The 22,793-nt window shown below is 36.7% G+C and overlaps 1 protein-coding gene across 5 annotated transcripts in view; it reads right to left on the bottom strand.

The window, feature by feature from the left end:
* Positions 1 to 3,349: 3,349 nt before the first annotated feature.
* MRPL13 (mitochondrial ribosomal protein L13) overlaps positions 3,350 to 22,793 on the bottom strand; it is a 48,928-nt gene continuing 29,484 nt past the window's right edge. For 3 of the 5 annotated variants that reach the window (XM_072734002.1, XM_072734005.1, XM_072734001.1), the window contains exons 6-7: positions 18,701 to 18,822; positions 3,350 to 3,636 (exon numbers count right to left, since the gene is read on the bottom strand). In XM_072734002.1, coding sequence (XP_072590103.1) covers positions 3,615 to 3,636; positions 18,701 to 18,822 — 144 coding nt within the window. In that variant the 3' untranslated portion in view covers positions 3,350 to 3,614. Of the gene's footprint in view, positions 3,637 to 18,696; positions 18,823 to 22,793 lie in introns of those variants that run through there. The other 2 variants (XM_072734004.1, XM_072734003.1) reach the window with 2 other exon arrangements.

Raw genomic sequence — 22,793 nt, 5'->3', positions numbered from 1 at the left:
CTGGTTTTCATTCCCCTAAATTAGCTTAAAACAGAAATCAACTTTTCTTGTTTTGTTAGTTTCCCCCTCTCCTCAAGAAGCTGTACAGCCCCAAAGGAGATGAGATGACACCAAGTGCTGTCATGCTGCATCAGATTTGGGGTTATCTTCAACTCATGGCAAATGAGTGCTTTTCAGTGTTCAGTTGCCCAGGAAACAGGTGATTCTTGGGAAGTTAAGATTAAGCTCTTGTGGGGATCCCTGGGTGGCTCAGCAGTTTGGCGCCTGCCTTTGGCCCAGGGTGCGATCCTGGAGACCCGAGATCAAGTCCCACATCGGGCTCCCTGCATGGAGCCTGCTTCTCCCTCTGCCTGTGTCTCTGCCTCTCTCTCTGTGTCTTTCAAGAATAAATAAAATCTTAAAAAAAAAATTAAAGCTCTTCTTGTTTTCAGTGTTGTCTCCTGTGTCCCCCAGTGTGCTCACTGAAGGCCGACTGACTACAGCAATAGAACACTTCCTCTTGTTTCAGGGCTTTGCAGTCCTGAAGGCTTTTTCTTTTTTTCTTTGCTATTTCTTACTAGGACACTCGCCTGCGTTTTACTGAGAAAATGCAGTAGGCAATGCTATGCACTTGGGGAAAACTGAGAGAGGTGTTTCATATTATTCTACCGTAGCTCATTATGTGCAGCTGGATGGTGTTTTTCATATTTACCTGATGTTAATAGTGCGAAACTGCATATGAGCAAATATAATTTTAGTTTCAGTGATTAGATTCCTTGTTTATCTGCAGTAATTTGCACATTACAGGTACACATAGCTATTAGAGATACACACACACACATAGTTGTCTTTCCTTCCCACAGGGTTTTTTTTTTTTTTTAAGGTTTTTAATTTATTTATTCATAAGAGACACAAAGAGAGGCAGAGAGGCAAAGACAGGAGAAGCAGGCTCCATGCAAGGAGCCTGATATGGGACTCGATCCAGGGACTCTGGGATTATACCCTGAGCCAAAGGCAGACACTCAACCACTGAGCCCCCCAAGCATCCCTCTTCCCATAGGACTTTTGAAATAATTAAGGTTTCCTTCTTTTTCTCTAAGAACTCTTATTTTTTTTAAAGTTCTCTTTTGTTTCTTCTATTCATTTCATTCAGGACTTCAATAGGAGCTACGATGCCAATAGTCTGGCTTGTCTTCCTCCCTGAGGTTACTGGGTCCCCTACAGTGAGTTGGGATTTTTGTTTGGCTACTTGTGGTTGTGCTTCCTTAGGATATGTACAGGTCAGGCTGTTAGAGCCTCGAGCCCACGGCAAAAGGGCAAGCAGAGCAAGGTCTAATAGATTCTGCTTCAGAAGGCCATTTGCTGAGTGCAAAAGCCTCTCTGCTCTGGTTCTCTCCATATGCAAAATGGAGTTAGCGGCTAACAGGAAGGAGGAGCAACTCAGTCCACCGGTATAGCCTTTGTTGAGGTCTCTCTGCTTCCACGCGGGGCGCTCTCTCAGCAAGTGAGAGTGAGGCTTAGGGTGATCAGTGTCCATATCCTTACTGATTATTAATATGAGGATAACTGGGCTCGACGTTATCATAGAGCATGTTGCTATGATCTTCATTTCTTCAATTCTTGCAGTTTTGTTAGGAACCAGGGCTTTCTTCAGTGAGCCTTTCTCAACCAAGAAATATGTGCCAGGCATTGTTTTAGGTGTTCAGGATGCACCAAATTTCGTCTCTATTAAAGCTACTGCAGCAGGAGCTGGAGGCTTATTTCATATTGACTCACACCTACAGTCACCACATCACAGGGAAGGGGTGGGGGTGGATTTTCCTTTTGGTCCAAGTTTAAAATATAACTGCCACTTCCTTGTGAATGGTAGCTGTGGAACCATCAGGGTATGCTTGCTGTATTATAGGATTTGTGAGGGATGCCTGGGTGGCTCAGCAGTTGAGCCTTTGGCCCAGGGCGTGATCCTAGGATCCAGGATCGAGTTCCACATCAGGCTTCTTGCAGGGAGCCTGCTTCTCCCTCAGCCTATGTCTCTGCTTCTCTCTCTCTCTCTCGCTGTGTCTCTCATGAATAAATAAATAAAATAATAAAAAAAAAAAAAAAGAATTTGTGATACATCAACATAAACACTCACTTCTTCTCCAGCTAGCAGTGGCCAAGTCCATGGGCCTTTGGACCAGGCTGCCTGGACTCAAATCCTGAGGACCACTCAGCAGTTCAGTTCTGTGACCCTGGTCAGGTACCTCACTGCTACTTCATCTGTTTTTAACAGGGAGGATTACATTATGTACATTATAGGGTTGCTGTATGGATTAAATGAATTTATATAAAGCTGTTGTGTTTGGTACTTCGGCAGATGCTTACTAGAGATACTTCATCTTTAATTTTAGTTACCGCTCTCCCCTACACATACTTACATCACAGCTCATACACAGTTCATATCCACACGTCTGACCCCCAACTGCACTAATTTTTTTTTTTTAAAGATTTTATTTATTCATTCACGAGAGACCCACAGAGACAGAGAGAAAGGCAGAGACACAGGCAGTGAGAGAAGCAGGCTCCATGCAGGGAGCCCGACATGGGACTTGATCCCAGGTCTCCAGGATCACGCCCTGGGCCGGAAGGGGGTGCTAAACCGCTGAGCCACCCAGGCTGCCCCCAAGTGCACTTATTCACATGTCCATCTACAGCTCCTTTCCACTCGGCAGAAGACTGTATGCTCTTTGGTGTGGCAAGAGGTGCTGGGGAAGACACATGTGATTTCTGTATTCCCAACACCTGGCACTGCCTGACAAATACAGGTTTGCTGAATGAATGGGAAAGGTGGTCTGAAACCTACTCCTTGAATGGCTCCGGCAAGAGAAGAAAAACAAACTTCCACAAAAATGCCCAAATACGAGCATCAGCATCTTAATTTCTAAAGAAGAGATTCTGCTAGGGATATTTATCTCAGTAGCTCAATTTAAGTCCCCAGCAAAAAAGTGATTAGGAGCCAATGGGAGAAGACATGAAGACATAGTGCAAGGATCTGCAAATGGCACCACAGGCAGGGCAGTGAGATTTCTGGGGAGCAGACAGACATTATTTTGGTGTCATGGAGACCAAGAGGCTATATGGCAAAAAGGGGACTGTACTTTGTAAATACCTCAGGGCAAACTTTACCCTTCTGAGCTGGAAGGATGAATGTAGGATGGGAGGTTAATAAAATAATCATTGAAAGGAAAAGTGAAGATAGGGCTTTTTTTCCCCAGGGGCCAGAATACTGATTGAGGAACCTGAGGGAATCTATGTGGGATATGCACATGTTGGCAACTTAATTGCAGTGCTACCTAGGGTTTGTTTTTTCGTTAAATGACAAATCGAACGGTTAAACAAGAAAGCAATTTTATTCTTATGATCACTTACAACACTCAAATTGGACTACATAATAGAATAATCATATAAAATAATGTATTTTATTGCAATTTCCTATTGAAGGAGTATCCCCTTCTGACCTTTGTCCACAAGCTTTCAGTGTCCATGACAAGTTCCTTGTCAAAATGCAGTGGATGTCTCACTCTGCTTGTAGCTTGGGAGAGACTCATTAAGAAGCTCCAGTCACCACATGGCTATTTCCCGCCATTTTCATTCTCCTAGAGTCGATAATCTTCAGGTCTGAAAGACAAAATCAACATTTATTTATGAATCATCATATCATTTTCTCCTGCCTGATGAAAGAAGGCTTATTTTTCAATTTAAAATGAAAGTAACAGGAATCCCTGGATGGCTCAGCGGTTTAGCATCTGCCTTTGGCCCAGGGCGTGATCCTGGAGTCCCGGGATCAAGTCCCACATCAGGCTCCCTGCATGGAGCCTGCTTCTCCCTCTGCCTGTGTCTCTGCCTCTCTCTCTCTCTTTCATGAGTAAATAAAATAAAATCTTAAAAAAAAAAATGAAAGTAACTGTTTGAGAAATTATCTACAAATGTTAGATTGTTGGTGAAAAACACTAAAGCCAAATCATCATGAAGCAACAATTCCCCAACTCTTTTGAGAGCATAAATGTAGGCTGCCTGTGCCTATGCATGAATCAACTTAAAAACTTGAATTCAATTTCTGTTGAAATTTAAATATACTTTCTTAAAGACCTTTTCACAGAAAGGACGGTTATGATCTTTAAAAATGCATATAAGTATATGGATTTACCTAATCAAGATGATTTTTGAATGAGTAATTTCTCTATTTATATTATATATATATGAAAGATTTTATTTATTTATTCATGAAAGACAGAGAGAGAGAGAGAGAGAGAGAGAGAGAGAGGCAGAGACACAGGTAGAGGGAGAAGCAGACTCCCCGTGGGGAGCCCAATGCAGGACTCAATCCCAGGACCCCAGGATCATGACCTGAGCCAAAGGCATATGCTCAATGGCTGAGCCACCCAGGTGTCCCCCTATTTATATTATTTTATTATGCTACATTTTTCATTATGATACATATACAAAATAAAACACCAAGCCTTTGCTATTTTAATTATATACAAACTGGCCTTTTCCTCATTCATGCATTTATAGGATTAATCATATCTGAAAGTTACTTCCAGTAGTAAACTAAAAAAAAAAAACAAAAAAACACTTTTTTTAGGGCAATGTTCAATCATAACAAGTGGAGAAAATGAATAGGAAATAACAAAATGCAAAAAATGTTAAAGTGTCCTTTTATTTTTTCCATAGGTGTATTTGTAGGTTTTGAGCTCACATGGAATTTTCAGAAGTTCCTAATCCGTAAACTAAATAGATATTTTTGAAACAGCTGTAAAAATATTAGATAGTTTGAGTTCCTTTAGAAAACAGATGAACTCTGTTTGCCCCGAAATAACTTATCTAGTCTCTTTCTACATTTACAGCATGTTTTCTTAAACAAAATACTCACAAGATACCAGATTGCTCAGCTATGAAGACCAAGAGTCTAGTGGCTGAGTAAATAAACTACATTACAATTTAAAGTTATTATTTAGCTCTGAGGAACACAGGCACTGATCTGGGAAACCAGCCAAATATGCTTCACCATATCAGCCATTCTATGACAACAAGAAGAGAAACTGCAGAAATTTGTCACTGTTTTTGAAATCTCCTTCCAAACGTAAAAACTGCATCCAAAGTCTAGGAAATAACAGCGCAGCATGGTCCGAGAGCTGAACCACGCTCTTTGGAGCGTGGCTCCAAAGGGCATCCTTTTCATCCTTCTCTGCATAACAGCAGTTCAAGAAACTACTTATTCTCCTATCCAGCTGGTTCATATAATTAATGACTAATGGGTGGTGGTGATGCTCTCAGAAAGAAATCTTCTAAGCTAAGGTCCTAACAAGGAGTCTCTGCAATTCCACTCAATAAAACTAAACATGATTAGTCATAGTCTAGTTGTTTCTAAAAATGATTAAGTAACAATGAGATGACAAAAGGACCTTTTAGTGGGATTTATAAGTAAAATTGGAAATGTGTATGAAGGGTGTAATCTGTAAGTATGTAGGTAGTGACCTGAAAGCTATGGGGGGCAGGTGGCTAATAAAGACAAATTTGTTTCAAGAGGATTTTTTTGGTGGGAAGTGAGGAGGCTATAGCAGTGATGAGTGAGAAGAAAGGACAGGTTCAGGATTTAAGAGGCAGAAAGTGCCATGTTGGTGGGGAGAGGGTGAGAAGGAGAGAGAGAGAGGACTAGGGAGCTGGAGGAAAGAGCTACTAAAAAATGATTCCGGGATGATGCCTGATTTTCAGCTGGAAGACCTCCATGAATGCCAATGCTACTGATCTTTTCAGGATAGGGAATACAGGCAGAGGAACAGACTGGAAGGGAAGGATCTTGGTTTTTGAATATGTTGAGGTCTGGACATGACAGGTAGCTAGCAATTAAGATTTGGAGTTTAGGAGAAAGGGGGCAAAGGGGAAGACATGTCAGAGTCTCTACCTTCTTTTCCATCCCACTTCTACATGTCAGGTGGCCCTGCCTAAAAAAATCCTCAGTAGTCCTCCACTGCTTTGTCAAAATACAAACACCCTGGAAATCAATATATAACCCTCCATGACATGGTCTCAGCTAACATTTCTGAGTTACTTTTTCTACAGCGCATCTTTTTACATATTGGTCCCATTAGAATACTTGCTATTTTGGGGGGTTTCTCTTGAAGATTTTATTTCAGAGAGAGAGAGAGCGTATGCGTGTGTGCATACACACACACACACACACACAAGCATGGGGGTGAGGGGAAAGGGAGAAGCAGACTCCCCGCTGAGCAGAGGGCCCACTGCAGGGCTAGATCCCAGGACCCTAGGATAATGACCTGAGTGGAAGGCACATGCTTAACCCCCTGAGCCACCCAGGTGCCCTTGCACTACTTGCTATTACTCAGATAAAAACTTCCCCAACTCTGGACTTGGGTACTTGAGCTTTTCTCTGCCTGGCAGACTTGACTAACCCTTCAAATTCTACTAATCACATAATCTGGGAAGCCCTCCACAACCTTTCTTTCTAACTTAGGGCTCCTCTTTCTGAGATTGCCAAAGAATATCATGCACACCTCTATTTCCATGTTTCTCAAATTATACTTGTCTTTACTTATGCAAATATTATTTATGTAAGATGTGCGGAATGCTTATTAGATGCCACAAAGTATACTATTTCACATGTATTATTTCATTTTATTCTTTTAATTACATTGTGAGAAAGACAATGTTATCAATCCCATTTTATGGAGGACAATACTGAGGCTCAGAGAAGCTGGTAACTGCCCTAAGGATACACAGTTAGGAAGTAGGTAGTAGGGTCCTAGTGCAGACTTTCTGACTGCAAGTGCCTACATGTACCATTTTATTCTTTTTTATTTATTTATTTTATTTTATTTTTTTTTTTTCCATTTTATTCTACGTGACTTCTTTTAGGCTGTTGGTTCCTTTGAAGGCAAGGTCCCAATATAACTGCATTTATGCTTTCAGCAATTAGCATGGTGCCGAGCATGTAGTGGATACCTGTAAGATATGTCATTACAGTACAGTGGCTGCCTTCAAAATGCCATTTTGTTTTACAAACTCATCCTTTTTTTTTTTTACTGAACTTAACAGGCTCTTTATTGGATGGGTAAATAGCTTCCAGAAAGGGAAGACAGTATCTTAGCCAAGGGACTAGGTACTTTAGATGCTGGCTGGCATAGCCATGAACATCAACTTATAATGGAGGCAATTAATGATATTTCATGGTGTTCAGGAGGTACTCCCGTGGGGAAAAGTGAGGTCTTTACACCAAATACCTTTTATTCCTCCAAGCATGTGCGTGTACACACACATACACACGAAAGCAGGCACAGCATACAATGCATTTACACTGCTTACCTTCTTCCACTAAAAGAAATTCAAAGTAAGAAAGGGGAGGGCAGGTGCTTCTCAAATGTCAGTGGCTATACATATCACTTGGGCTCTTGTGAAACTGCAGATTCAGATTCAGTTAATTTGTAGAGGGGCTCATGATTCTACATTTCTAACAAGCTCCCATGTGATGCAATGCTGCTCCATGGACCACATGATGACTTAGCCAGGGTTCACCTTAGACCTCATACAGAGCTATTCATAAGACAGAGGGGTTGACTACTTGAAGATGCTAAAAAAGGAAATGAAGTAAATTTTTTTTTTTGAAGTAAATTTCTAAAACTATGCTGTGCCTAAGAGAAGGTAACATACCTCTTCCTTAGCTAGAGGTGATTCCATTTGCTATACAGTATCCTTTTTAGCTCTTTACCCACGAGAGAACTTTATTAACAGGCAGTTTTATGCTTTTCTGATACAATAATAATTTTACATTATGATAATATGTACTGAGGCTGGATACTGGAATTCCTTTGGTATCTATCACCAAAGAAAGATTAAATTATAGTCCATGTAGTTTTAGTGAGTTAAATGTTATATTTGGTTCTTTAAACATTGCTAATCTACATATGGCAACATTGTATTATCAGAATTAAATTCTTGAATTATGTTGTTTACATACTTACCCTACATTTTTTTTTTAAGAAAGGTTTTATTTATTTATTCATGAGAGACACACAGAGAGAAGCAGAGACACAGAGGGAGAAGCAGACTCACTGCAGGAAACCCAATGAGGGACTTGATCCCTGGACCCGGGATCACTCCCTGAGCTAAAGGCAGACGCTCAACCATTGAGCCAGCCAGGTGTCCTGCTACCTTTTTCCTTTTTAAGATTTTATTTACTTGAGAGAGAGCATGCATGCACGAGTGGGAGGGAGAGACAGAGGGAGAAGGAAAAGAAGCAGACTCCTCACTGAGCAGGGAACATGGATTTGAGGCTCAATGTTGAACCCTGGGATCATGACTTGAGCCAAAGGCAGATGCTTAACCAACTGGGCCACAGAAGTGCCCCTACCCTACTTTATGTGTAGATCTACCTCATCTACTTACTAGATTAAATAATTTTTAAAAGCAAGACACCTGGCATCTAGCTTATTGCTTTTCACAGTATGGATGCTTAAATGTTGTTTGAAACCTTAATGTACCAAAATGAAATGGCTTAATCCTTTGCTAGAAGGATGATGAGTGAATTTATATTCTATATTTGTCTGCTTAGTTCTTTTCACTGTTTCAGTGCAAAAAAAAAAATCATGAAGTCCTAATATAAAAGATAATATTCTATAAGGTTGATATTTTTGTAAATGACACTATTCTAAAATAATCTCAGGAAATCTTTGAAGAGACATTTCAAGTGCTGTTACAGAAAGCTAATCTCTATTAGTTTTTTTTATAGAAACATATTCCTTGACAGAAACAAGTTATATTTTAACAAAATTACCATAATCTTTTCTTTATATGTGTAATATAAATAATTCACAACTAAATATATCAGAGTTACACTAAAATATGGACTATTAAGAAAAACTGTATTAAAAAAAGAAAAACTCTATTTTAGCTATAACTATTAAGCAAGATTTAGAAAGCAAAGACCAGGATCCCTGGGTGGCGCAGCGGTTTGGCACCTGCCTTTGGCCCAGGGCGCGATCCTGGAGACCCGGGATCGAATCCCACGTCGGGCTCCCGGTGTATGGAGCCTGCTTCTCCCTCTGCCTATGTCTCTGCCTCTCTCTCTCTCTTTCTCTCTCTGTGACTATCATAAATAAATAAAAATTAAAAAAAAATAAATAAAAAGCAAAGACCAAAATATGAATTTACCATACTTCTCACCCCCCCTTTTTAAAAAGATCTTATTTATTTATTCATGAGACACAGAGAGAGAGGGGGGGGGGGGGCAGAGACACAGGCAGAGGGAGAAGCAGGCTCCATGCAGGGAGCCTGATGTGGGACTCGATCCCAGGATTCCAGGATCACGCCCTGGGCCGAAGGCAGGCGCTCAACCTCTGAGCCACCCAGGCGTCCCTACCATACTTCCTGAATTAAAAGTCAATTCCTCTTTCATGGAGATAAGATTCCACTCATTTATTCATTCAACAAAGATTACTGAGTGTCATGTCTAACTGTGGGGACTGGAAACACAGCAGTAAGCAAGACCGGGTTCTGTCTTTAGACAGTATATTTCTTTGACAGAGATACACATACAGATGTACACACTCATACACAGACACAATATGTACACTTTGACCTCTGAGGTGAGAGCTAAAAGTGTTAAACTTTCATATATATATACTCAGGGTAATATGGGAGATTAATGAATCTTCAAAGAATTAGCCAATATAAGACTTTCTTTTCTTCTAAATTGTGCTAAAATTACATAGCTACTAAATGTTCTATAGCGACAGTTCATTTTGCACTTAATACTTGTCACTAGCAGAAAACTGCCTTCAAATACTACAGCTTAAAAAAAAAATCCCCTTTTCAATGAGGAAACAATTGACAAAAAGGGCTGTCGGAACTATAGAAAGTATTCTGTGATACTTGTGACTGCTAAGAAACTTGAAAGTTAAAATCCTACCACATCTCACAAAATTCTCTATTTTCTATAGCAAATCCTTTACTACTGAAATCGCTATGCAAAATGCTGCCACTCATTAAAATGAAACAAGTACATCTTAGAAATTCAGAGATAAAATTCAGGACAAAAACTGACAGAAGCCAACACATTTAAATTAGTTTGAAAATGGGGACATTTCTATAAAAGAATTTATCTTTTGACTTCATGAAAAATCTTTAGGGATTTTATAGTTTTCATTGTAAAATGCTGGGACAAATCCATTTGGTTTGTGAATAAATGAAATATGTGAATAAATGAAATATTGTTTACGTGATGGTTCAGTGAGACACTTAGTATTATTTATCTCATTAAGATAAGTTATTTTCCAGAAGAAAAAAGCATTTGAATTTCAGTTGTAAATTCATGAAATCGGGTATAAACTTAAGTGTAAGAAATCTCAAAAATATTTTATTGTCCCTTAGGTCTTATGTCTTTTCACTCATAAATAGTATTTGTCAGTATAATGCTTACTCCAACAAAATATTTAAAAGATAAGAATAAAATATGGACAGTGGAGTAATCTTAACAATAAAATATCAATTTGATTGAGTTTTAAGTCTCTCAATAATAGTCTGATGAAACTGTTTAGAATAAACAATCACAGGAAATCTGGTGACACTGCATAGTCCTTGAACTAAAATTCTTTGAACTAAAGATGTTAGCTATACAGAAAATAGTGAGTCAGAATAATGGTGCCTCTCTACTCATTTTTCTAGGTATTGTACCATATACCAAATCCTGATTAGAAAAACTTCAATGGTGCTTTAAAAACCAACTAAATTAATAGAATTGTTAAAAATTTTAAATCAACTTACTGCTTTTTTCAGTTAAGATAAATAGGAATTGCTGTTCCATTCAACTATCATTTTTAGGTCATAAGCTCTATTGGCTTGGAATGATTTGATTTGATTGCTCAAGTTGAGATTCTTTTTAATTTTAACAACCAGTCCTAATCTGTTCATATCCAAAAGAACAGTAAAGTTTAGAAGGTCTAATTTGAGCAAAATGCAGCACTGGAAATACTGAGGTCTACAGTTTATGCCAGTGCTGAGCTGGTTGAAATAATGGGAAAATTGGAATGTAACCCTGCTCCTGAAGTCCAGCTAATAACTTTTGCCTGTGAAGAGCAGCAAATTAAGTTAAATCTTGTAGGAAAATGCCATATGACAGACTAGCATAAAATTATGGAAAATCTTGAAGATGTCCAGATCCTAATTCCTTATGGGTTTTTGAAAAGGTAAAAATCCTCCTTTATGGTCTTTCAATAAATTAAGCATCTAATGTGAATGAAGCACATTTTACAATTTAAAAGGCATAGGTAAAAATATAATTTTCTGGGTATTAATTTTACTAAACCTGAAAATCTGTAGATTTTTACAATTCATAGGTTTCAAATCAGAGGGCATGTGTAAGTTTAAATCATTGCTCTCGAGCTACAGACGAGACGAGACAGGATGCTCACCACGGCCCTTTCCCAGGCTAATGTCCTCACACTTGTGTTCCTTTTCCAGGGCTAGAGGCATCCAGCCTGATGAAATACTCTAAATCGAATCCTGCTTTCAGGAAAGACGATTCAGGGCCAGTAACGACTGTCCTCCTATCTCCCCACTTTCATCCTTGCCATTCACTTCTTTGCAGGCACACTTCTAATAGCACAGTCTGTAGAGGGCATTAACCCCTGGGTAAATGAGTTTTCATTATAAACATCTCTTTTCAAGATTTATTGATGCTGAACTTTCCACACGTAGTGTCTATACACAGGTGAGGGTTTTGTTTAAAATAAAGCATTACTGACTTAATGAGTGAGGAATACAGAAATACATTTCTTTTTTGGTATTGTTTCATCACTTACTCTGTGGATTATGTGAAGCAACTCAAGTTGAAATTTTCCACATACCTTGTTTTTCCTAAGAAAAGCTCTCCCACAGAATTTTGTAAAAATGAAATAAAAAAGTTTAAAATGATCAAGTTTTATTTTTATCCTACATAATGAAAAGTTTCCATTACAGTGATAGCATTATAATTTCTATGATTACTGTGGTTTTGTAATGTTTTGGCAAAACTACAATGATTATGGAAATAATTATTGACAGCATTAAAATAAGTTGACCATTTGAAAGCTGTAATTCCAGGCAAATGCACTGTGAGGGAAAAACAGTGCTGTTGCTTTTTATTTGACAAATTCTCAGTGCATATTCTACAATCACCACTTGCACATGGCAACCACACATTTATTTTGTACCATCAAGAAACAAAACAGCTTTGTAAGATATTCTAACACAATCTATGTATGCATGAGCTATAAAAATATTAATACACCAAGTATATCCACTAATTTAAGAAGTGAAGTTTATAGGCAATACTTCTTATACAAGAAAATGATTTTTAATTATTAAAAAAATTCAGCTTTCTCATAAATGTTTCTTTTCTTCCTAACATTGTTTTAAAAATGACTATACAACCAGCATAATATCTGCATAAACTGAAATTAGGCCTGAGAGAACATAACTTTCCTAAGTGATTTAAAATAATTTAAATGAAATCCCAATAACAGAGCTTTTAATTAAAACAATTTGTCAATCACCTACTGGGTTCAATGGGTTTAGACTATTATTACTGTTTGTTTCTTAAAAGCTTTGGTCTCTAACAGAAGAGCTAATAAACCTATATTTAACCAAAATCTAATAACAGTTCCAATTTTAAAACGTACATTTCTATACTGTAAACATATATAAAATTTTATTACTAGGGAAACAAAAACCAAAGCAAGCTATTACTGTGTCTATTGATTTAGGTGCAACCCAGGTACATCTGTTTCAATCAAGTCTCTGCAGATTCACCATCAGATCTATCTTGACTAAATTCCAATTACTACATTCCAAAAGAAGATTATATTGTTGGCTTAGCTATTTTGGGTGGAATGAGAGCAGCCGCCTTCTCCAAAAGGAGAAAAAAAAAATTTTCTCATGACAGCAAATCTAACAGTAATGAGAAATCCCATTTTCTTTTTTTAAAGATTTTATTTATTTATTTGAGAGAGAGGAGAAGTGAGCAAGCGTGGGGCGGGGGTGGGGGAGCAGGGAGAGAGGGAGATGCAGGCTCCTTGCTCAGGGAGCCCAAAGTGGGGCTTGATCCCAAAACCTGAAATCATGACCTGAGCTGAAGGCAGACACTTAACCAACTGAGTTACCCAGGCACCCCAAGAAATCCCATTTTCAATGGGTTACACTGCATAGTGTGTTACATATTTTATTTTTTACTCTAATGTCTATAATATTTAATATTAGAACTTTATAAAATGGCAACTAAAATGCCAACGTTCATTAAAGTGGTCACTAGTCACATGAGGCTACTGAAACTTAACTTAATTAAAATTACATAAAATAAAAGTTCAGTTTCTCAGTCACACTAGCCACAGCATAAGTACTCAAGACCCACATGTGGTCAGGAGCTACTGTATTAGATAGCTCTGATAGAGAGTTTTTTCATCATGTGGGAAGTTCTATTAGACAGCCCTGAATCAAAAGATTATTCATTTCTCAGACATAAGCTTTTGGCCAATCCAAAAATGCTTTTTTTTTTTTTTTTTTTTTTTTTTTTACTGGTTCTATGCATTCCACGGTAATAAAAACTAACTGGACTTAATGTCAGCTCCAATGTGCAGAAATAAAATGTCGAATGATTTATGTTAAATAACTGGTATACCTATATCATGAGATATCCTTAAATTGTTATGTCTAAGTGTATAGCCACATTATTATCTTGGGAACACAAACTGACACAAGTTGCATGGCTGCTTGTAAGGAAAGATCATATTTTAGCAGAGCATAAAAAGGAAAGGCTGGTGCCTTAATGCATATTCCTGTCAGAGGGAAATTTGGAATGAAAAGAAATGGCAGGGAAATAAATCCCCAGAGCAGTAACTCAAAAATGCATCAAGTTACTTGAAGTTTCTCTAAAAATTTCCTTAAAAATAATTATAGAGGGATCCCTGGGTGGCTCAGCGGTTGGGCGTCTGCCTTTAACTCAGGGCGTGATCCTGGAGTCCGGGGATCAAGTCCTGCATCAGATTCCCTGCATGGAGCCTGCTTCTCCCTCTGTCTGTGTCTCTGCTTCTCTTTCTCTCTGTGTTTCTCATGAATAAATGAATAAAATCTTAAAAAAAACAATAACTATGGAAAGCCCTTCCTAATTCCATTAATATAATAAAGGCACTCAGTCACCTTCTAATTCGTTTTAAACAAACCAAATCACTTAGTATAATGAGCAGTTTGATCAGTATTCTTTATTCATGATGTATATACAACTCTAACTGCATAATCTATGTTTGGTCACATATTTGATTAAACAGCACTTTGGTATTTCAAGTTAAAAACAAAGTACCATATAGCCCTCTTGGTTAGGAATATGAATTCATTTATGATGGTGTTTCTATTAAAAAAAAATCAGATATGACATTCTTAGATTTCCAGAACTTCATACAGCATGGTAACCTACCAAAACTCAGACTACTTAAAATACTACTTAAAATATTTTGCTTTTTAAAGCGAAATATCTAAAATAAATAAATAAAAAATAAAAAAATAAAGTGAAATATCTGAGAACTACATGACTTAAGTACATTTATATAAGATGCTACAAAAGGCAACAAGAGGCAGTCAGGCAAAGTGGCTAGGACCACAACTCAGGAGCCAGTCAACTTAGGTTTGAATCACTAACCCACCACTTACAATTATGTGATCTTAGTCAAATTACTTTTCTTTCTGTGCCTGTATTTCCTTTTTTATGAAAAAATGGGGATAAAAATAAAAGACACAGACACACAACATAAACACAAAAAACACACCAAAATGTTAACTTCAGTGAGATTATTTACTCTAAGTTTGTATCTTGTTCATAGTTTCTACAATGAACATTTAATACTTTTTTAAAAAAGATGTATTTATTTTAAAGGGAGGGAGGTTGGGAGGGAGGGAGAGAAGGAAAGAGATCAGAGAGGGGCAGAGGGAGAAAGTAAATCTCAGGCAGATTCCCCGCTGAGCATGGAGCCTGATAATGAAATGGGGCTCAATCTCATGACCCTGAGCTGAAACCAAGAGTTGGATGCATAACTAACTCGGCTATCCAGGCACCCTAAACATTTAATAATTTTTATTTTTTACTTTTAAAAAAGATTTTCTTAGAGAACACAAGCAGTGGAAAGGGCAGGGGCAGAGGGAGGGAGAAGCAGACTCCCCACTGAGCAGGGAGCACGGACTCAGGGCTCAATGTCAGGACCCTAGATCATGATTGGAATGGAAGACAGATGCCCAACCTACTAAGCTACCTAGGACTCCCATTTAATACTTTTTAAATCCCCAAAAGTGAAAGTTTTTAATTGAATGCTTGAGCTTGAAGTCTATATTATGTGAATTCTTAGTAAGTGAAAGATTCCAAAGTGGTAAACTTAAGTTAATAAATGTTTTTCATAAACTAGAGATTAATTTCAATTTGTAGCCAAATTCTCTTTAAAAGGATTAAAAAAAAATGTTTACATCTTCCTAAAAACATGTTCTATATATGTGGGTTCAGTTGTAAAGATAAATATAAGTACTATGTAGATTAAGTAGGAAAAGGCACATAGAATATGTCTGGAATAAATGACCATGTAAGTCTCCAAAAACAAGTTAAATTAAAATGATTTTTCTAAAATATAAAATTTGTCCAAGTACAGAGTCTCATGTCTCAGATGTCAAAGTAGAGAGAAATGGAAAGATCATAACATGTAAAACAAACTGTAAAACCTTTTATTTTCACATACTACTGATTTATCTAAATAAAGCACTACATAATCTGGGTGAAAAAATGAATTTAAATAAAAAGAATTTAAAATAGACTCAGGTTTTGACAAGAAGGCAAACTATTAAATAGGCATTTAAAAAGGTCAAAAGAGACACAATCACCCCTCCCCCCAACTAAACTTAGTTGTTAGAATCAAATCACATCACATAATGTATAGTTTCTTGGTCATTGTCAAGCAATGAAAACCAGAACCTAAGGAATGATGGAGAATGCACTTCTTTATTTTTAGAGAAAAACACTTATCATGAGGATGTATCCTGGTAACTAGCTGGTATTAATATTAGACACCATAAAATCAATTTTTTCAATTTTTCACGTTTTTTTTCCCACGTAGTTTAATTGCTCATTTAATATCAACTGAAATTGATAACTCAGATGATACAGTGAACAGAAACAAAACTGTTTTTAAATCTAGTCAATTTCAATGATCCTAGCAAGAAGACCTAGTATTAAATTGGAGCATATTATTACCTTCACTTCATATCTTCTAGAGATTCTTTCTTAACATCATTTATAAAAGCTGATAAAGGATATTTGCTTTTCTTCATTTATTCATTCAATAAGTATTTTCTGAGTGCCTACTCAATGTGTCAGATGCTATGCTGGGGTAAATAAGACAACATGGAGTTCCCCCATGGAGTCAAGTTAGAGAAAGATATTAAACAAAAAATCACACATATATTAAATTACATTAGAATAAATACAATAAATGAAAAGGAAAGTGTAAAAAGAGACCCTAAAAAGGGGGCCTAACCCAGTTCATGGGATTATAGGAAGGACTTCTGGAGGAAGTTACATGTAAATGCTTCACCATCTGTACATCCAGGACATCTATCCAAAGATCTAGCACATAGCATAAACTCAAAAGTTTGTGCAGCTGAATTAAATATTGTTTTTTTTTTTTAAATTTTATTTATTTATTCATGAGAGACACACAGAGAGGCAGGGGGAGAAGCAGGCTCCCTGTGGGGAGCCCAATACGGGACTCGATCCCAGGACCCTGGGATCATGACAGACCCAAAGGCAGATGCTCAACCAATGAGCCACCCAGGTGCTCCTAAATAACAGTTTTAGTGGAATTTCTCCAATGTGCGTCTAAGAGCCTATGACAGTGTCTTGTACAGAAGAGGTAGCTAAAATGTATTTGTTGAAAAAAATAAATTAATGATGTAGTTTGCTTCTGTGGAAAGAACACAGGCTTTGGAATCAGACATAGGTCCAAACACAGCCTATCTTACAAACCAGATGACCCATGCCTTACTTCAAAATAGGAATAATAGATCTATCTCATAGGCCTGTGGAGAGAATTAAATACAATGCGTGTAAACTACTCAGTACAGTGTCAGGCAATTGGAAAGTACCCAACAAATAGTCACTATGATAAATGGTCACTAAAAATTGTATTATTTTGCGCATCATCTGCAGATATAGTAAAGGAGAATCTTGATAATACAAATCAGTAAAGTCAAAAAGATTCAAACAGAATATCCTAAAGACTTCGGTGTGGGAAGAGTGGGAAGAGTGGGAAGATGCAATAACAAGAGTCAAGGATTAGATTGCTGGACATCTAACAATCTTGGGAAGGCTTATAGTTTCACAAACCTATGTGGCCAAAGAGCCAATAAAGAGATACAAATATTCAGAGCACAAAGGGTAGTATTTGTGGTTCTCTTTTAGATCTATAGTATAAATTCTGTAAGTGTTCCCAAGATCCCCTTGTAGAAGTACTGTTCTACGCACTAGGGATGCAGTGATGAACAAGATGCAGCCCTTGCTCCTGAGGAGCTAAATATAGTGGTAATAACAGAGTAACACAGCAGGTGCTACGACAGAAGATGGCTGGGTACTTAGTCTGGTCTCCAAGTTTACGTAAGGATTTTTAAAGGTGGTGGTATTTGAACTAAGGTCTAAAGAATGAGTTCATGATTTCAGAGCATGAGGGGAGGGAAATACTGTTTTAGACGAAATAATAGCAGAACAAAGACAAGGAAAAATTAAATTGTGTAAAAAGGGGGACAGCCTTAAACAGGTGGTATTGCTAGCCTAGTGAAGTGTGGAGAACTTAATTAAGCTTCAGAGACAGAGAGGAGCCAGGTCATGGAGACCCTGGTAGGAAGATAAGGAAACCTGGAAAAAATCAGATGGGAGATAGTATGTCAAAACTGAGCACTTTTCTGGACCTCAGACAGAGGAAATTGTGTAGAGGATAGCAAAAAGTGTTTGCTATTTTGTTTTTCTATTTGGGTCAAGACTGTTAACTGTCCAGAATCGGTGACTTTTCATTAGATGATACTCTCAAGCTTAGTGAAACAATTCAGAAAATGGGAGAATCACTTTGTTTTCAGTAATGATAATTTGTTTATCATTCCAAGAGACTACAATCGATCCAAGTAATGTCATCTCAAACAAAAAATCTCACAATTATAGACACCTGTGAACATCCTTACATGGCCATAGCAAGGTTTTAAAACTTTAGAGACTTTTGGTTGTAATACCTACATCTAGAATTTATTTGCAGGTGGAAGATGGAAGGAGTATCCAAGGAAGTAAAAAAAGTTCACTATTCCCACACTCGAGGATTTTCTCATTTGGTTAAAGAAATAGGGGGTACTAAACTAAGCTTAGAAAACCAGAAAAATAGGGCAGGCATGGTGGCTCAGTGGTTTAGTGCCACCTTCAGCCCAGGGTGTGATCCTGGAGACCTGGGATCGAGTCCCATGTTGGGCTACCTGCATGGAGCCTGCTTCTCCCTCTGCCTCTCTCTCTCTCTCTGTGTGTGTCTCTCATGAATAAATAAAACCTTAAAAAAAAAAAAAAAAAAGAAAGAAAGGAAAACCAGAAAAATAAAAACAAAGACAGGAAAGAGAAAAGACTTACGGAGACCACAATATTGGGAAAGCCTCTATTTCTTCCTGCGTGTACTCATCTAGACGTCTTGGTACTTTTCGTGGTTGAGGAAGCTCTTCCACTAAATTCTTACGAATATCTTCTGGTATATCCTACGTTAAATAAAATTAAGATTTAATTTTCTTAAAATATGTTCCTTAGAAATAAAGTAGTAATACTTAGCGAATATTAAAAAATAACAAACTAAAGAATAAAGAATGAGGAAAACAATATAATCTTTAAAAGTCCATAAAAATCCCTGAAAAGTACATTAATGATAAAAGTAATCTCATTATAATACTATAACTTATAATCTTGACAAACATATTTCTCATGATAAATCAGACATCTTCAATTCTGAGGACTATTGAGTGACTAAGTTCGAACTATTTTTTTCTAAACTGTTTATTCCTGGCCTTTCAAATACAGAAAGGAACTGCCTTGGCTGATTCTCATGACTTTTCATCTGATTGAGTGAATGTACTAGGTCTATGGCTTCCTGTGACACAATCTTTCAATTCATACTCCATGTTGTTGCCAGAAAAAACTCTGGAAAATGAAAATATGTTGCTTCTTTGAGTCATTTAGCCAACATTTACTGAACTCCTTCTATGAACCAGAAATTGTGCTAGAGTCACAGAATATAAAAGGAAATAAAAAGATGATGGCCTCTAAAGGATTACAGTTTTAAAAATGTCACTGCTCAAATCAGTGTCCTGCCTCCTAGACCACCTCTGTGTCTCCATCTCTTCACACACACACCCATCCATGGCTTCTGAATTATCAGCCTCCTTGCTTTTCATGCATTGTTCCACACTAAAATCCTGGTGCCTTTATTAATGGTATTCCCTCTGCTCATAATGACTTTTCCCTAGTTATATATTCAAATATTCAGAAAAATGAAAGAAAAAGCTATTATGCAAAAAAATCTGAATTTGCATAATTAAAAGCAAACTAAAAACTAAAGCATATATTTGAGAGAGATTTTAAAAGAACAGATACTGAACAAAGTAAAGGAAGTGATAAAATGAAGAGCATGAGTAACCAAAAAAATTTACATTTATACTGTGCTTCGTGAATCAGAAATAGGGAAAGGGAACTGTCTTGTGAGTTTGGATGGTAAGTTAATTTTGGAGATTACTGAAATAATGGTTGGATATCTATGAAAGTGACCTATGAATATTTCCATAGGGATAGCACATATATTTCCCTCTTTTCATAACAGTATGTTCCCAAACATTAAAAAAAATTATATAGTAAATTACAATTCTTGGAAAAGAACATATCATAATTGGGAATCAAATATCTGGGCAAGGACATGGCGTCAATACAGTAATTGTTTTCTATTCAATGTCTTAAGGATCAAAATAAAATTTTAAAGTAGCTTTAAAGAATCACAGAACTCTATGGAGTTATATACTTGTTCTAAAACCTAATATGGAAAAATTTTAGTAATGTTTTAAAAACTTTAGTTGGCTTTTTAAAATTATGGTTTGTATAGGGTCACTATCAATATATACAAAATATAATAAATACTATTGACAATGTGTTTCTTCACTGAGAAGCATTTAACATCCCTTCCCTGATGTATTCAATCTGGAACAAGGAGAGGATGCTTGGACATATAAATTACACAGAACTGGAACAAGGAGAGGATGCTTGGACATACAAATATTAAGTTGCTGTAATTTTTTATTTCCTGAAAAAGTCTACTTGCCAGTTTGATATTTATAAAAATTCATGAATATTTCACACTCCTTTGGGAAGCCATTAAAAAAATCCCTCTATCATTCACAAAGACAATTTTAAAAGTTGCCAAGTGCTTACACAGCACAGGGTGTGGAACATAGTGGGTTAGTAAATGTTTGCTGACTGAAGAGAATTTTGACTGAAATGAGCTTACAAACTTTCTCCACTATTAGAACCATTTGCTGAAAGAATGGATTAAAAAATAGTGCAAAATGAGAAAAGAAAAGTTGTTGATTAGGCATTACACATGAAACCAAGAAGAGAGGAAGTGGCTCCTTTAAACTGAACACAGGGAATGTAACCCAAACATGCTAACTGAATGTGTTTGTAGAGATTTAAGAGTCCTCTGCATGGAGAGAATAATTAACCTAAAGGGGGAATAAGGAAAAGAATGAGTGCAATAAGCAGGGGGCAGGGTTTTCACCTTTGTCAATTTCTAAAAGAAATTTCAATTTTACAGAAAGGTTGTGAGGATACAGTGAATACTCATCTAACCTTCATGTAAATTCACCAATTGTTAAAATAGGACATGTTTGCCCTCCTTCTTTTCACGTATATACACACACGTTACAAAGTCATGTTTAGGAAAATTAACATTGATGAAGTACTTTCTTCTGATATGTAAGTGTATATTCAAATTTCCTGAACTGATAAAAAATCTTCTAAAGTATCTTTTTTTTTTTCAGTATAATATCCTGTGAAGGATCCCATGCTACATTTCGTCATTATGCTGTTACTATGTTGTTTAACATACATAAGTTCTTCAGTCTAGTCTCTTAATACAAAGCCCTTTCCCTGCGTTTTGTTCTTCATGAAATTAACATTTTTGAAGAGTCTAAGCCAATTAAGTGGTAGACTGCCCTTTTATTTGGATTTGTAGGACTGTTTCGTTTGTCAGGTTAAACATTATTGACATATGCTATTTTGATAGTTTAGGTGCGGTCTTCAGTTCTTCATTCATAGCAGGAGGCACATGATGTCAGTCTTCCCATATAGATATGTTTGATCTCCTGGTTATGCTGGTGTCCACCAGGTATCTTCAACATAAAAAAGTATCTAATCTCCTTTCAAATAGTAAGTATTCTGTAGCATGATGTTTTGAAATTGTATGACTATCTTGTTCTATAATAATCTTTTACCCAGTGACCATAGAATATGCTGATAATGGTGGCTTTTCTAATTCAGTATTATTTCTACATTTTTTAGGGGACATTCTTTTCTAAGGAAAAGCTTTTTCTTCTCCAGAAAGGAAAGGGAACTTATAACAAGATAAAAATAATTTTTGGACTATCATCATTGGCTCACAGATTTTTGTCTTCTATTCAATGTAACCCATTATTATTACCATTAATTTTAAAGCTCACACAGTCCCATATTTGGTCATTTGGCACCAAATCAAAATGCCTTCCATGTTCTTTTGATATTTCTCCATCCATTTTTGAACACTGCCTTACTTCTGTTACTTATTACCAATATGAACAATGAAGAAATAATAAATATGTGCATGCATATACTCCATAGTAACTTTGTTTTATCTCTACTCTAGACCTAGAATCAACCATTCCTCCAATGAAAACCAGGTTCCTTTTAATAAGCAATAGCACTTAGAAAACAAGATCTGGGCACTAGTTGTGCTTACTTCTATTAATGCTGCCATTTAATTTTTATTTATTTATTTTAAAAAAGATTTTATTCATTTACTTTTAGAGAACAAGGGAAAGGGAGCGTGCAGAAGCATGGGGAGAGGGAGAAAATATCAAGCAGACTCCAAGCTGAGCATGGAGCCTGACCTGGGGCTGGATCTCACAACCCTGAGATCATGACCTGAGCTGAAATCAAGAGTTGGACACTCAACTGATTAAGCCACCCATGTGTCCCTTATATAAAATCTTAATATAACAAAGTTGAAGTAAAAAAAAAAAAAAATCTAAAAGGCATTCTCCAAAAACCTTATTCTCTTCCCTATTTCTCCCATCTCTTTGTTCCCATGCTTTAGTAAGTAGCCAACTTCATTTTCTCATTTATTCTTCCTGAGTTTCTTTATGCAGAAAGAAGCAAATACAGTAGGTGTGTGTAATCATATATATGTATATATGAATACAAAAGGTAGTTTGCCGTCTGTATTTTTTTCACCTTTTTTTTTTTTTTCACTTACCAAGGTATCTTGGAAAGCATTATTTATGTGACTTTCTAAGTCACAAGAATATTTGGCATTCTTTTTTTGTAATTATATAGTACTCAATTGAATGGATATTATATAGTTTATCCAATTACCTGTAAGTAAATTCTTATTTCTATTATTTTACTATTATAAATACTGTGGAAACAACAATCT

Source organism: Vulpes vulpes, chromosome 13 (genome assembly GCF_048418805.1).
Source record: "Vulpes vulpes isolate BD-2025 chromosome 13, VulVul3, whole genome shotgun sequence".
Lineage (NCBI taxonomy): Eukaryota > Metazoa > Chordata > Mammalia > Carnivora > Canidae > Vulpes > Vulpes vulpes.
This window is presented reverse-complemented; position numbering and strand designations above follow the sequence as displayed.